Here is a 13,771-nt window from a genome sequence, read left to right on the forward strand (position 1 = left end):
TTTTTGTTTTTTTTTTTTTCCTTCAGGTTGAAGGCTCCTCTCAGGTTTTGAAGTTTATCTGAGCCCAGGCTGAAGCTTTTTCAATAGGAGAAAATCAAATAAATTGGGGGTGCACAGAGCAGATTTGGGGGTGCACAGAGCAGATTTGGGGGTTGCTCAGAGCAGGACCTGGGGGTGCTCAGAGCAGATTTGGGGGTGCTCAGAGCAGATCTGGGGGTGCTCAGAGCAGACCTGGGGGTGCACAGAGCAGATCTGGGGGTGCCCTCAGCAGATTTTAGGGTGCCCACAGCAGCACCCACTGCCGCCGGGGATGCGCGGGGCCGGATCTGACGATGGCTCCGGCGGAAGGCAGCGAACTACAGATCCCGGCAGCGCCGAGCGGCCCGGCCGCTGCCCCGGCTGAGCCTCACATGACGGAGCCGGGCCGGGCCGGGCCGGGATGGGGCAGCGCGATCGGATGTTCAAGGTGCTGGTGGTGGGGGACGCCACGGTGGGCAAGACCTCGCTGGTGCAGCGCTACGCCAACGACAGCTTCAACCGGCACTACAAATCCACAGTGGGAGGTGAGCCCTCCCCGGGCTCCTGGCGGTTCCCCGGGGTGTTCCCGGTGGTTCCCGGGGGTTCCCCGGGGTCCGGCACCGCGCCCGTCCCGGTGCGCATCCCCAGCCCCGCAGCGCTCCGCACCGCGCTCCTCGTCCCGGGGCAGCGCGCCCCTCTCCTCCGGTGGTGGGCTTGGGAATTTGGGGTGGGAACAGCCGCCTACCGTCGGGGGTTGTGGGGTGTGAACTGCCAGACCTTCTCCACCGAGCCCCCGGGGGATGCTGGAGCTCTGCCCGGCTCATTTGGGTGCCCCATCCTTCTCCCACCCTTTGGAATAACCACCCCAGGTGCTGTAACATTGATAGGCTGAAGTTACAGGTTCAGCTTATCCCAGTAAAACCAGCAGTAGTGCCGGTTTGGCATTAATTAAACGGCCCTGAAATCCTCAGGAGCGTCTGTCCCTCTACCAGGCTCATTCGGGGTGCCCCATCCTTCTCCCACCCTCTGGAATTACCACCCCAGGTGCTGTAAGATGGATAGGCTGAGGTTCTAGGCTCAGCTTATCCCAGTAAAACCAGCAGCAGTGCTTGTTTGGCATTAATTAAACACACCCTGAAGTCCTCAGGAGCTTCTCTCCTTCTACCAGGACTCATTTGGGCTGCCCCATCCTTCTCCCACCCTCTGGAATAACCACCCCAGGAGCTGTAACATGGATAGGCTGAGGTTATAAATTCAGCTTATCCCAGTAAAACTACCAGCAGTGCTAGTTTGGCATTAATTAAACGGACCCTGAAGTCCTCAGGAGCTTCTGTCCTTGTGCCAGGCTCATTTGGGGTGCCCCTACCCAATTAATTTGGCATTAATTGAACAGCCTGGCCTCGCTGCTGCGGGCTCAGCAGCTCTTGGGAAGCTCTGTGAGGAAGAGGCTGGGAATGGGGCTGAGCAGGATTTTGGTTCTTTGTGTAAATGAATAACCTGGAAGGAGCAGGAGCTGCCAAGGGTTTACCCAGGAAATCTCCCCAAGGACCCAAAATCGGGGGTGTTGAGCTCAGCTGTTTAAATCTTCTTATTCCTGACCCAAGAGGGGATGGATTAGAGGTGAAAACCCTGGAGAGGCACAGAGCTCCAGGCTGTGGCCTGGTCTCTCCCAGCAGGAAATGCTGCAGACTGGTGGCTGGGATTTTTCTTTTTGTACTTTGTTCTTGGTTTTGCTCAGTCCTAGCCCAGCTAGGTCTGGCCGCCAGGTTGAAACCCCGACACATCAGGATCTGAGAACAGCACAGAGCTTCCCCTTTTGACTCACTGGTGACAGCAAATATGGGGTGATCCAGCCTGGCAGGGACCTCACAGCACCCCAAGGACAGGGACACCTTTCCCTGTTTGAGGTTAATCTGGGGTGATTCAGCCTGGCAAGGACCTCACAGCTGCTCTCACCCCAGGGACAGGGACACCTTTCCCTCTCTGAGTTTAATATGGGGTGATTTGGCTTAGCAGGGACCTCACAGCACCTCTCACCCCATGGACAGGGACATTTTTCCCTCTTTCAGGATAATGTGGGGTGATCCAGCCTGGCAGGGACCTCACAGCACCCCAAGGACAGGGACACCTTTCCCTATCCCAGGCTGCTCCAAGCCCTGGAATTGTGCTTGGGCTGTGATCCTGCTGGAGGATTGGGAAGGGCCCCATGGCTGGGGCTGGGTTGGGGCTCCGGGAGATGGGGAGAGGCTGTGCAGGATGGGGCAGAACAGCCCTGAGCAGCTTTCCTTCCTGCTTTTTTGGGAATTCTCCAGTGGATTTTGCACTGAAGGTGGTTCAGTGGTCGGAGTCGGAGACGGTTCGGCTGCAGCTCTGGGACATTGCAGGTATTTTGAAGGGTTTTTTTATGTTCTCACTGTTTTGGCCTTTTTTGCCTTCTTTTTCCTTTTCTTCTGCCCTTTCCCTTTCCCTTTCCCTTTCCCTTTCCCTTTCCCTTTCCCTTTCCCTTTCCCTTTCCCTTTCCCTTCCCTTCCCTTCCCCTTTTTCCCCCCTTTTTTCCCGCTTTTCCTCTTCCTTTTTCTTCCTTTTCCTTCTCCTCCAAAACTAAATCCCAGGTGCCTGTGGATTCCAGGGGCAGGACTGCTCTGCTTGGCTGCCTCGAGCCTGCTGTAGTAATTTAAATATTTAATTAAAAATCCACCTGCAAGGAATGCACACAGCAATTCCTGCTGAGCCTTTCCTTTCTGTTCCAGAGCAGAGGGAGTGTGGGACTGCCTGGATATGAGACTGCTCAGCCCTAAACCTCGTGTTAAAATCCAAATTTCTGGCACGAGACCCACTCTGAGGGACAGAATTATTAAAGCTGGAGTGGGACGAGGAGCTCCTGCTCCCTGGAGAGGGGGCAGAGAAACGAATTTCCCAAATTCCCTGGCACCAGGAGGGCTGTGGGCAGCAGCATCTCTAAAATGGATGTGGAGCAGGGAGGAAAACAGGGCTGTGGTTTCCTCTGCTGCTGCTGCTGGGCTGCCTGGAATCCTTAAAAAGGCATCAGGAAGGAGAAGTTGGCAGAGGGAGCAGCACAGCAAGAAACTGCTTTCAGTTTTGGCCCCAAAAAAAGGAGTTTGAGGTGTGGGAAGCAGAGCTGGCGCTGTGCCCTTGTGGTGCCCAGGTGGCAATTATGGGAATAATGTGAATTTTGGGAATGCCCCATCCCTGGAGTGTCCCAGAGCACTTGGGCACCCTGGGACAGGGGAGGGGGTCCCTGCCCCTTGGCACAGGATGATCTTTGGTCCCTTTTAACCCAAACAAATCCAGTGTGTGTTTTGTGGCTTTCTTTGTGTGTTTGTATGGGGGTTTGTGTGTATCTTGTGTGATTCTCTGTGGGTTTGTATGGATTTTGTGTGGTTTTGTGTGTTTCTCTGTGTTTCTTTGTATGTTTGCATGGTTTTTGTCTGATTCTCTGTGGGTTTGTATGGATTTTGTGTGTGTTTTGTGTGTTTCTCTGTGTTTCTTTGTATGTTTGCATGGTTTTTATGTGATTCTCTGTGGGTTTGTATGGATTTTGTGTGTTTTTGTGTGTTTCTCTGTGGGGTTTTGTGTGTATTTTGTGTATTTCTCTGTGTTTCTTTGTGTGTTTGTATGGTTTTTGTGTGTTTGTGGGTTTTTAATGGTTTTGTGTGCTGCTCTGTGAGTTTGTGTATTTCTCTGTGGGTTTGTATGGATTTTGTGTGTTTCTCTGTGGGGTTTTGTGTGTATTTTGTGTGATTCTCTGTGAGTTTTTGTGTGTTTTGTGTGTTGCTCTGTGAGTTTGTATGGTTTTTCTGTATTTCTCTGTGTGTTTATATGGTTTTTGTGTGTTTCTCTGTGTTTCTCTATGGGTTTTGTGGGTTTTCTGTGTTTGTGGGTTTATGTGTTTCTATGTGGGTTTTTGTGTGTATTTTGTGAGTTGCTCTGTGGGTTTGTATGGGTTTTGTGTGTTTCTCTATGGATTTGTGTGTTTCTGTGTGGGTTTTTCTATGTTTCTATGTGGGGTTTTGTGTGTTTCTCTGTGTTTTGTATGTTGCTCTGTGTGTTTGTGTGTTGCTCTGTGTGTTTGTGTGGTTTTTGTGTGTTTCTCTATGCATTTGTGTTTTTCCCTATGGGTTTTCTGTGTTTCTTTGTGGGTTTGTGTATTTCTGTGTGGGGGTTTGTGTGTTTCTCTGTGGGTTTTTGTGTGTTTTGTGTGTTACTCTGTGGGTTTGTATGATTTTTTTTGTTTGTTTCTCTATGGATTTATGTCTTTTTCTGTGGGTTTTTCTGTGTTTCTCTGTGTGTTTCTCTGTGGGTTTGTATGGGTTTTCTGTGTGCTTCTCTGTGGGTTTACATGTCTCTCTGTGTATTTTTCATGATTCTGTGACCTGACCCCTGCCCAGCACAGAACCTCCCAGGCCGAGCACACTCTAAATCCCAAAACTACCCCTTACTCCCAGCTGCAAAAACACCACATAAACACAACACCAGTACAAAAAAAAACCCCAAAATAACAACTCCGGGCCGTTTTTTCCCCTGGTTGTGACCCCAAAGGGCAGGAACGTTTCACATCCATGACCCGGCTGTACTACAGGGACGCCTCCGCCTGTGTGATCATGTTTGATGTCACCAACGCCAGCACCTTCAGTAACAGCCAGAAGTGGAAGCAGGACCTGGACAGCAAACTGCTGCTGCCAGACGGGAGCCCCGTGCCCTGCCTGCTGCTGGCCAACAAGGTGGGCTTCTGGGGGGGTTTTTGTGTGGTTTTTGTGTGTTTCTCTGTGAGTTTTGTGTGGTTTTTGTGTGGTTTTGTTTGGTTTTTGCGTGTTTCTCTGTGTGTTTCTATGGTTTTTGTGTGCTTCTCTCTGGGTTTGTATGGTTCTTGTATGGTTTTTTCTGTGTTTCTCTGTGGGTTTGTATGATTTTTGTGTGTTTTTGTGTGTTTGTGTGTTTCTGTGGTTTTTGTGTGCTTCTCTCTGGGATTGTATGGTTCTTGTATGTTTTTTGTGTGTTTCTCTGTGGGTTTGTGTGTTTCTCTATGGGTGTGTGTGTTTTTTGTGTGTTTCTCTGTGGGGTTGTATGATTTTTGTGTGTTCCTCTGTGGGTTTGTATGGTTTTGTGTGTTTTTGTGTGGTTTCTGTGTGCTCCTCTGTGGGTTTGTATGGTTTTTGTGTGTTACTCTGTGGGTTTGTGTGTTTCTCTCTGTGCTTTTATGGTTTTTGGGTGTTTGCGGGTTTGCATGGTTTTTATGTGTTTCTCTGTGTGTTTGTGTGTTTCTCTGTGTGTTTTCTCTGTGAGTTTGTGGGTTTCTGTCAGGTTTTGTGTGTTTTTTTTTGTGTTCCCCTTTAGGTTTGTATGGTTTTTGTGTGTTCCTCTGTGGGTTTGTATGGTTTATGTGTGTTACTTGTGTGTTTCTCTGTGTGTTTGTGTGTTTCCCTGTGGTTTTGTGTGTGTTTTTTTTTTTGTGTTCCTCTCTGGGTTTGTATGTTTTTTGTTAGTTTCTCTGTGTGTTTATGTGGGTTTGTGTGTTTTTGTGTGTTTCTCTGTGTGTTACTTGTGTGTTTCTCTGTGGGTTTGTGTGTTTCTGTGTGGGATTTTGTGTGTTTCTCTGTGAGTTTGTGTGGTTTCTATGTATTTCTGTGTGTGTGTGTCGTTTCTGTGTGTTTGTGAGTTTGTGTAATTTTTGTGTGTTTTTGTATGTTTCTCTGTGGGGTTTTGTGTGTATTTTGTGTGTTTCTCTGTGTTTCTGCATGTGTTTGCATGATTTTGTTTGCTCCTGTGTGTGTTCATGGTTTTGTGTGTGTTTTTGTGTGTATTTTGTGTGTTTCTGTGTGGGTTTTGTGTGTTTTTCTGTTTGTATTTCTCTGTGTCTTTGTGTTTTGTCTGTTTCTGTGTTTTTCTGTTTGGGCGTATTTCCCTGTGTTTGTGTTTCTGTGTTCCTGTGTGTGTTTGTGGGATTTTCTGTGTGTTCCTGAGTGTGTTTGTGTGGGGCTTTGTGTATTTTTGTGCATTTCTATGTGTTTCTCTGTGTGTTTGTGTGTTCCTGTGTGTGTGTTTCTGTTTATTTCTGTATTTTTCTCTGTGTGCACACCAGAGAGCACCTTCAGCACCCACCCTTGCCTGTCACCTTTAAACCTTTCCAGGCCCCTCCTGGAATTTTCTGCCTCTCCCAAGGATTCTTCTCCATAGCCCTGCTGTACAACCCTTTCCTTGAAGAAACCTCTCCTAAAATCCAACACAAACCCCCTCTGGTGCAACTTGGGGCCTTTTCCTCCCTGTCCTGTCACCCTGAGCACAGCTCCTGCCACAGACACAGAAATTCTGCTTTCCACCTGGATCTAGGGCCAAGTTTCGCTCTCTGCATTGGTTTCTCCCTTTTTATGATGTATTTTCCCTTCATTTCCAGCCCTCCTTTTTGCTCTCCCTGTGCCAGTCCTGGCTCGGGAGCCCTTTCCAAATTCAATTTGAGACTTCCCTGCTTTGGGAGAGCCTAAAACTGCAGATAACTCAAAAATGGGGTGGCTGGGCAGGAGAGTGGCTTTTCTTACCCACTGCTCCACAAATTGCACTTCAATAATTATTTCCTTTAATTGAAACTCCCCTGGCAGGAAGGGACAGCCAGGCAGGATTTGGGATCTTATCCCAGGGAACAGGCACAGGAGGAGAGGGAACGGCCTCAGGCTGTGCTGGGGAGGCTCAGGTTGGACACCAGCAGGAATTTCCTCATGGAAAGAGCTGGAAGGAGCTGCCAGGGGAGTTTGGAGTGCCTGTCCCTGGAGGTGGCACCTGGAGGTGGCACTGAGTGCTCAGGGTGGGGATGGGGCACAGCCTGGATTCAATGATCCCACAGGGATTTTCCAGCCTCAGGGATTCTGGGATTCTCCTTCGAGGTAGCCGCTTTGCCAGGATCAGGGAATCCTGGGTGACTGCAGCCACAGCTCTGGGCCAGGCTCTCCCTCCACCTCCGTGTCTATCCCCTGGCATCAGTGCCACCACACCTGTGCCACCTCTCCCGGCTGCTGGGAGCCCGGGCAGATTTTTGGGATGAGGGACAAGGCTGGAAGCTCCATTCCAGGCATGCTTGACGGAGGTGTGTCAGTAACTGAGATATCAGATAAAGAAATTGCTGCTTGCAGCACCCCAGCGAGAGCCTTGCCCCGAGATCTGGGAGCTGTGAGGGCTGAGCTGCCTCCCACAGCCACGGAATTGCCCTGCCAGCTGCAAAAACGGGGAGGAATTCCTCCCTGTGAGGGTGGGGAGGCCCTGGCACAGATGATCCAAAGAAACTGTGGCTGCCCCGTCCCTGGAAGTGTCCCAGGCCATGAGATTGAATGATTCCTTCCAACCCAACCCGTTCCAGGATTCCCTGGTCAGGTTTGGGTGGGATATTGGGAATAAATCCTTCCCTGGGAGAGAATTCCCAAAGGAGCTGGGGTTGCTTTATCCCTGGCAGTGTCCCAGGCCAGGCTGGAGGGTGAATAAAATGGGTAAAATAGAAAAAAATGGGTCAAATGACACCTTGGGGTAGTGGGAGGTGTCCCTGCCCATAGGATTGGATGATCCCTCCCAACCCGACCCATTCTGGGATTCCATGGGCTGCTTTGGATGTTGGGATATTGGGAATAAATCCTTCCCTGGGAGGAGCTGGGATGGAATTCCCAGAGAATCCATGGGTGCTCCAGCCCTGGGAGTGCCCCGGGCTGGGTTGGAGCAGCCTGGGACGGGGGAAATGTCCCTGCCCATGGCTGGTTTTGAGGTCCCCTCCAAGCAAAGCCACTCTGGGCTGGGTGGTCCTGAGGTGCCTCTGTGCTCCTTGCAGTGTGACCTTTCCCCGTGGGCAGTGACCAGGGACGAGGTCGATCGGTTCAGCAAAGAAAACGGATTTTCAGGATGGGTGGAGACGTCTGTGAAGGAGAACAAGAACGTCAGCGAGTCCATGAGGTAGGAGCCGTGCCTGGGGCCGTGTTCCTGAGATCCTTCCCTGCCCAGAGCCCCTGGCAGTGCCCAGGGCCAGGCTGGACAGGGCTGGCAGCACCTAGCACAGTGCAAGGTCCCTGCCCAAATCCAGCTGCCAGTGCTGTCCCACTCCTTAACCTGATTTTTTCCTCATTTCCTGCAGTTTATCTCCTTCTCTGTCAGCCAATACTCTTTTGTTAGAGAAGTGTCACGAAATAACTCACACATTCACGCTAGATGGAAAAGAGAGTAAAAGGAGAGAACTTTACTTCTAATTATTTATTTATAATTCTTTATTTATAATTCTTTATTTATAATTCTTTATTTTAATTCCAAAAGTGGCAGCGGATTGGAGGATTAAATTCCCACTTCTCCAACCACACTGCTCAAACCAACAGTCCATCAATTCTCTGTTCTCACAAAGAAGAATGTAAAACAATCCTTATTTACATGAACAGTGTGAGAAACTCTGTAAATATGTAAACATCAGAAGGCATAGAAAACTTTTGGAAGAACTTTAAAACTTTCAAAAGGACAGGGCGACAATGGGACAACTGGAAGGCACTTAAAAAACTTTTATTCAAATAACCAAAAGCTCCCAGTTTTTTATTTGCAGAAAACACTTCAGTTTGTCCCCCTGCAGCCTCTGTGTCCAGGTGCTGGGATCAGGAGGCTCCAGGGCCAGAGGAAGCCTCTCATGAAAGGTGTTTTTCAAAAGAGACTATTCTCCCCCTGGAGCAATTGTGGAGTATTTCCATGTATAAAGTAATTTTCCCAGATATTTTGTCAAAGAGAAGTTTTTAATATAACTATTTTTAGTCTCATGAGAAGAGTGAAACAATACAGGGGTTATAATTTATGTTATCACAATTAGAAGTTAACAATTTCTTAATTACAAAAACATTCCAAGTGTTTCTTGGCCTATCAGCTTTTTACTACACTATGCTGTAGGCCCTGAGAAAGGCCCTGAGAACTCTACAAATCCATTTCCTGCACTTCTGAGCTTTACTTTTTAGTTTTTATTTCTTTTCTGCAGTGCATAACTCTCTACAAATCCATTTCCCACACTTCTGAGCTTCGCTTTTTAATTTTTTTATTTCTCTTCTGCACTGCCCAATGCTGCTGGTTCAAAAAAAACCCCAAAAAAACACCCCAAAATCAATCTTAGGACTTTTTTTTTCCTCAGGGTTCTGATTGAGAAGATGATGTCCTCATCCACAGGTGAAGGAAGCTCCTCCTCTGCTGGCACTGGGGATTACATCAACATCAAGGAGACCTCCCCTCCAGGCTGGGCCTGCTGCTGAAGCCACTCCAGCTCTGATGGGCTTCTCATCATCATCATCATCATCATCATCATCATCATCATCATCATCATCATCATCATCATCATCATCATCATCATCATCATCGTTACCATGGTCACCTTGCCCTGAACTGTCCCTGGTTTGGTGTTTTTTCCTGATATTTTGAACTTTTCAGTGGCTGTTTCCTAAGCAGAGCCCTGCTGCAGTGACTTGGAGTGAGGGATGGAAGAAGAGGATTGGGAATATTCCTCTTTTTCTCTGCTGCTCTGATGGAGCACAGTCCATGTCCAGGCAGTGCCTTGCATTACACTGAATTATTATTTTTTTCTTAATTTTGAGCACTTCCCCCTCTGGCAAGGGCTGGCAGAGGGATTTTTTTAATTTTCTGCACCTTTAACCCCCTCCCTTTTGGGGACACAGCCCAGCCCAGGTGGTACCTGTGGATCCCCAGCTGTGGGATCCCAGCAATCTCTGGGATTCTGGATCAGTGTCCTGGAGGGAGCAGCATATCCCAGCAGTGCCCAAACCCCCTGAGGATGAGGAGCTGCCTGTGGAGCAGCACTGTGGAGTTCTGGGGGTCAGCTGGGACCTGGCCCAGCACAGTTCTCACTCCCCTGTGGGGCAGAGACCCCAAAATTTGGTCAGGAGTTTCTTCTGTCCCTCCTGAACCAGCACCATCCTCACTCCCCTGTGGGGTACAGACCCCAAAATTTGGCCAGGAGCTGCTCCTGCCCCTCCTGGACCAGCACAATTCTCACTCCCCTGAGCTGTTTGTGGAGCAGAGACCCCAAAATTTGGCCAGGAGCTGCTCCTGCCCTTCCTCCCCCCAGCCCCCTCCTGCTGCCCCTTTTTGGGGCAGGGTGAGGAGGGGCTGTAACCCCTTTGTGTGACCCTGGGCACGTTTTTTGGGACAGCCTCCACCCCCCAGCCCAAAGTGCTTTTGGCAACTGCTGCTGAATTGCCTTCCCAGCATCCAGGAGGGAATTTGGGGTCGGAAACAGCTCCCTAAAAACCCCCCTGCTGTTTTAGTGGGGCTGGGGAAGAGGAGGAGGAGGGGAAAAAAAAAGACTTTGTGGGATAAAAGGAAAGAAAGGAACCACTCCTCATTTCCCCCTGGTGCCACTTTTCCCTTCCACATCCCAGATATTGCTGGTGGAGAGCAATTCTGGCCAAAAAAATGGTACAAATTGAGGAGAATTTATGGGGAACTTGCACTTCAGGGCTGGAGTTTTGTGTGTTTAATTCTGGATTTGCTGTTCTGTGATTTTCCTGCTCACGTTTTGGGTTTGGATTTCAGCAAAAGGCCTTCAATAATTCAATTTTTTTTACCTTCTTGAGTGGTTTAACTGGGAGACAGGACTGGAAATTGCTGTGTCCTGGTTCCTGCTGAATTAGGGCTGCTTTGCTCTGGTAAATTATTCCTCCTGCCTGGCTCACAGTGAGGGAGGAGTTGGTAAAACAGGCACTCATCACCTTCACTAAAAAAATCTGAGTTTTCATTCTCTGGAGCTGAAAAGAATTTAAAATGAAACAGTGAGGGTTAAGAAATTTGGGATTATTTGTGCTGCACTTTTTAATGCAAGGCTGAAATACCCGGTCTGGGGTTCTGCCACACAAATATTGCCAAATTTGGGGTTAGAGGTGCTTAAAAATACCCTTTTCTGCACCCTTGGTTTTAGAAATAGGGAGAGCTGGTTAGCAGCAAAGTGGAAGTGCCTTGCTGAATTTTACTTCATTGTCTAAAACAAAAAAAAAACCAAAACAACAACAGAAAAAAAAACCCAACAAAATAAAAAAATGTTTTCAATACTATAAATATTTAATCCTATAAATATTTCTAGTTCTTTTTAGAACATGAGAGAAGTGCCTGATTTTTTAAAGGAGTTGCCACGAAACACCTTAAGATTCAGGTGTTTTTTATTGATTTTTGTACTTAAAATGTTTCAGCCAAGAGCTCTCCTCAGAGGTGGAAAACCCGGCCCAGAGCAGCTGAAAATTCCCAATTCCTGCTCCGTCCAATCGAGCTCAAGCAGAGCGTGAAAAGAACTCAAATGATCCTGAAATTGTAATTTCTCTTCTAAATCTGGCCAGATTTGTGTCATCAGCTACAGAGCCATGGGATGGTTTGAGATTCCCCCAGTGCCATGGGCAGGGACATTCCTTTGGATCATCCGTGCCAAGGCCTCCTCACAGGGAATTTCTGGGAATTTTGCAGGAAAACTTCTTCCATCAGCACTTTGATACCTCCCAGGTGCCTGCACCTCTTCCTCCACAAGTGCCTTTAAGAATCAACCAAAAACCCAAAGGAAGATACTTTTAAAAAAAAAGAGATTTTAAAAAAAAATCTCTTAAAAAAAATCTTTAAAAAATCTCTTAAAAAAAAATCTCCCTTTTTAAAAAAAAAATATTAAAAAAAAATCATTTAAAAAAAAAGAATCTATTTTAAAAATCTATTTCACAGCATTTCTGTGCTGCCCTTTGGTTTCCAGTCCCCATGTGTACCTTGGGGAGGTTATTTTCCCACATTTACTGTTGGTTAGCAGCTGAAAAAAATGGCAAATAAAACCCCCCACAAGCTGCACAAAAGGAAGAGTCGTTGCTTGAGCTGGGTGAAAACCCCAACCAGACAGGAAAACGATTTCCCTGAGCAGCTGGGGGTGTTTGCCATGCTTCAAAAAAGCCAAATAAACCTCAAAAAGTGCCCCAAATTTAAATCTGGTTTAAATTAATTAAACCAGATTCAAAATCCCTATCCAGGGACGGCGTGGGAGGAGCAGGGGTTGTGCCCAGCTGAAATAATTCTGATTTTTAAAACCCAGAATTATTAAAAACTGGAAGGGGAAAGCAAAAAAAAATGGCTTAATTTACTTTTTGTTGATTTAGGGGGGTAAAAACTTGAATTTTTCAAATAGGAATCAGAAATTATCTTTATTCTGCTTCACTCCTGGCCTCATCAGGAATGAGGATTTTGGGAAATGAAGGAATTTCCTTTTCCCTGCTCTCACTCTGTGCCCTCTCTGTGACTCTGGGCCAGCTGTTCCCGTTTCCTTCTCCTTTCTCCTTCCTGGAATTTCAATTTGTGGCCCTGGGACTCAAAACCAGACGAATTTCCAGGTGTCTTTTGTGCACTTGCTTTCTTTACACAGCTGGAGAATTTTACTGCAGCCTCAACAAGTCAAAAATGTCAAAAATCAGCTTTTTTTTTTTTTTTTTTTTTTTTAATTTCTTGCTGTTTCACAGAAGTATTTTAGAGGCAGGGTCCTGACCATTGTAAAATTCAGTATTATGGTTGTGTAAAGAGGAGAAAAATGGATTTTAATCTACATCAGTCAATCACTGGCGCAGCATTGCAACAGTTTGAAATAAAAATTGGATATTGCTCAGTTGGTATTTGTTCTTTCGCTGTCTCAACAGTGCTAAGAAATGAGTTTATGAGTTGAAATTAGGAGTAAAAACAACAAAAATGTACAAAACACGAGGTATGAACTGCCCTGCATTGCCAGGAAAACAAATTCCTCTGAAATATCCTCAATTATTGCGTTTTTATTTGGCTGCAAAAACATTCAAAACTTGTGCACCTCTGAGTCAGCCCCTGTGCGGTTTAATCCAATATTTCCAGCAAAGAATTCCTTGATGTGGTTTCTGCACCTTCCTCCCCGGGGCTCCTTATTTTTATCCTTAATTCAGTGTATTTTGGGCCTCTTTATTCCACAATCAGCCGGGTTTTCCTGAGCCTCGACAGGATGGAGCAGGAAAACAGCCAGAATTCCAAAGGAATTCCAATGAAACTCCAGCAGGGCATGAAATGAACTCAAATTATCCTAAAATTTTAATTTCTTCTCTAAATCTGATCATGTTTGTATCATCAAGCCATCTTCTCACAGTTCCCAATGTATATAAAAATAGGATTTAAATGCTATTTTTACTCAAATGGAGGGGTGAAGCCCCAAAGATCAAAATGCAAAGCAAAAGGGAGAAGCTGCATTTTAATGACTGTGTAATACATTTAATTTTTTCTTGGTTAAAGCATCCAATTTTCTAACCAAAATGAGTGATTTTGGGGGTTTGGAGGGAATTTAAAGCGCAAAAAAATCAAATATCTTCAGTGGGCTTTGCATGAATTGTGCTGATTAGCACGGGGAAAATGGTGCTGGTGAAACCAGAAAAACGATAAAATTAAGGTAAAAATAAAAAATAAAATTAAATTATAAAAAAATAAAAATTCCCGGCCCCCAGGGCTGATAAAAACTCACAGGGATAAGTGGGGAGAATAAGAAATTGTGGATATTTATTATAAATTGAGTCTAACCACAAAACCCAGGCTGGTTTGGGGTGTGGCAGGAGGGAATAATGGGGGAAATCTCCTGGAATTCGGTGTTTGATCCTGTGCCGGTGTGGATTGGGGACAATTCCATGACAAAGGGGCTGCAATGGCCCCGGGCGGGCACTGCCCTAACCTTGGCTGCCTAAGTCGCGATAGGCGCGAC

General features: G+C 46.8%; 1 protein-coding gene across 1 annotated transcript; it reads left to right on the forward strand.

The window, feature by feature from the left end:
• Positions 1-347: 347 nt before the first annotated feature.
• On the forward strand, positions 348-11,720 carry RAB29 (RAB29, member RAS oncogene family). The gene is made up of 5 exons (XM_030291835.4): positions 348-563; positions 2,331-2,402; positions 4,579-4,760; positions 7,844-7,965; positions 9,167-11,720. The coding sequence occupies exons 1-5, from the start codon at positions 440-442 to the stop codon at positions 9,282-9,284; spliced, it is 618 nt and encodes a 205-aa protein (XP_030147695.1). The 5' UTR covers positions 348-439; the 3' UTR covers positions 9,285-11,720.
• The last annotated feature ends 2,051 nt before the right edge of the window (positions 11,721-13,771 follow it).

Source organism: Taeniopygia guttata, chromosome 26 (assembly GCF_048771995.1).
Source record: "Taeniopygia guttata chromosome 26, bTaeGut7.mat, whole genome shotgun sequence".
Classification (NCBI taxonomy): domain Eukaryota; kingdom Metazoa; phylum Chordata; class Aves; order Passeriformes; family Estrildidae; genus Taeniopygia; species Taeniopygia guttata.

Excerpts from the sequence above, each read along its gene's own strand:
- RAB29 (XM_030291835.4), top strand. The coding sequence starts at position 440 with ATGGGGCAGCGCGATCGGATGTTCAAGGTGCTGGTGGTGGGGGACGCC. Across the intron at positions 564-2,330 it reads CTACAAATCCACAGTGGGAG|TGGATTTTGCACTGAAGGTG; the intron begins GTGAGCCCTCCC and ends GGAATTCTCCAG. Across the intron at positions 7,966-9,166 it reads AACGTCAGCGAGTCCATGAG|GGTTCTGATTGAGAAGATGA; the intron begins GTAGGAGCCGTG and ends TTTTTTCCTCAG.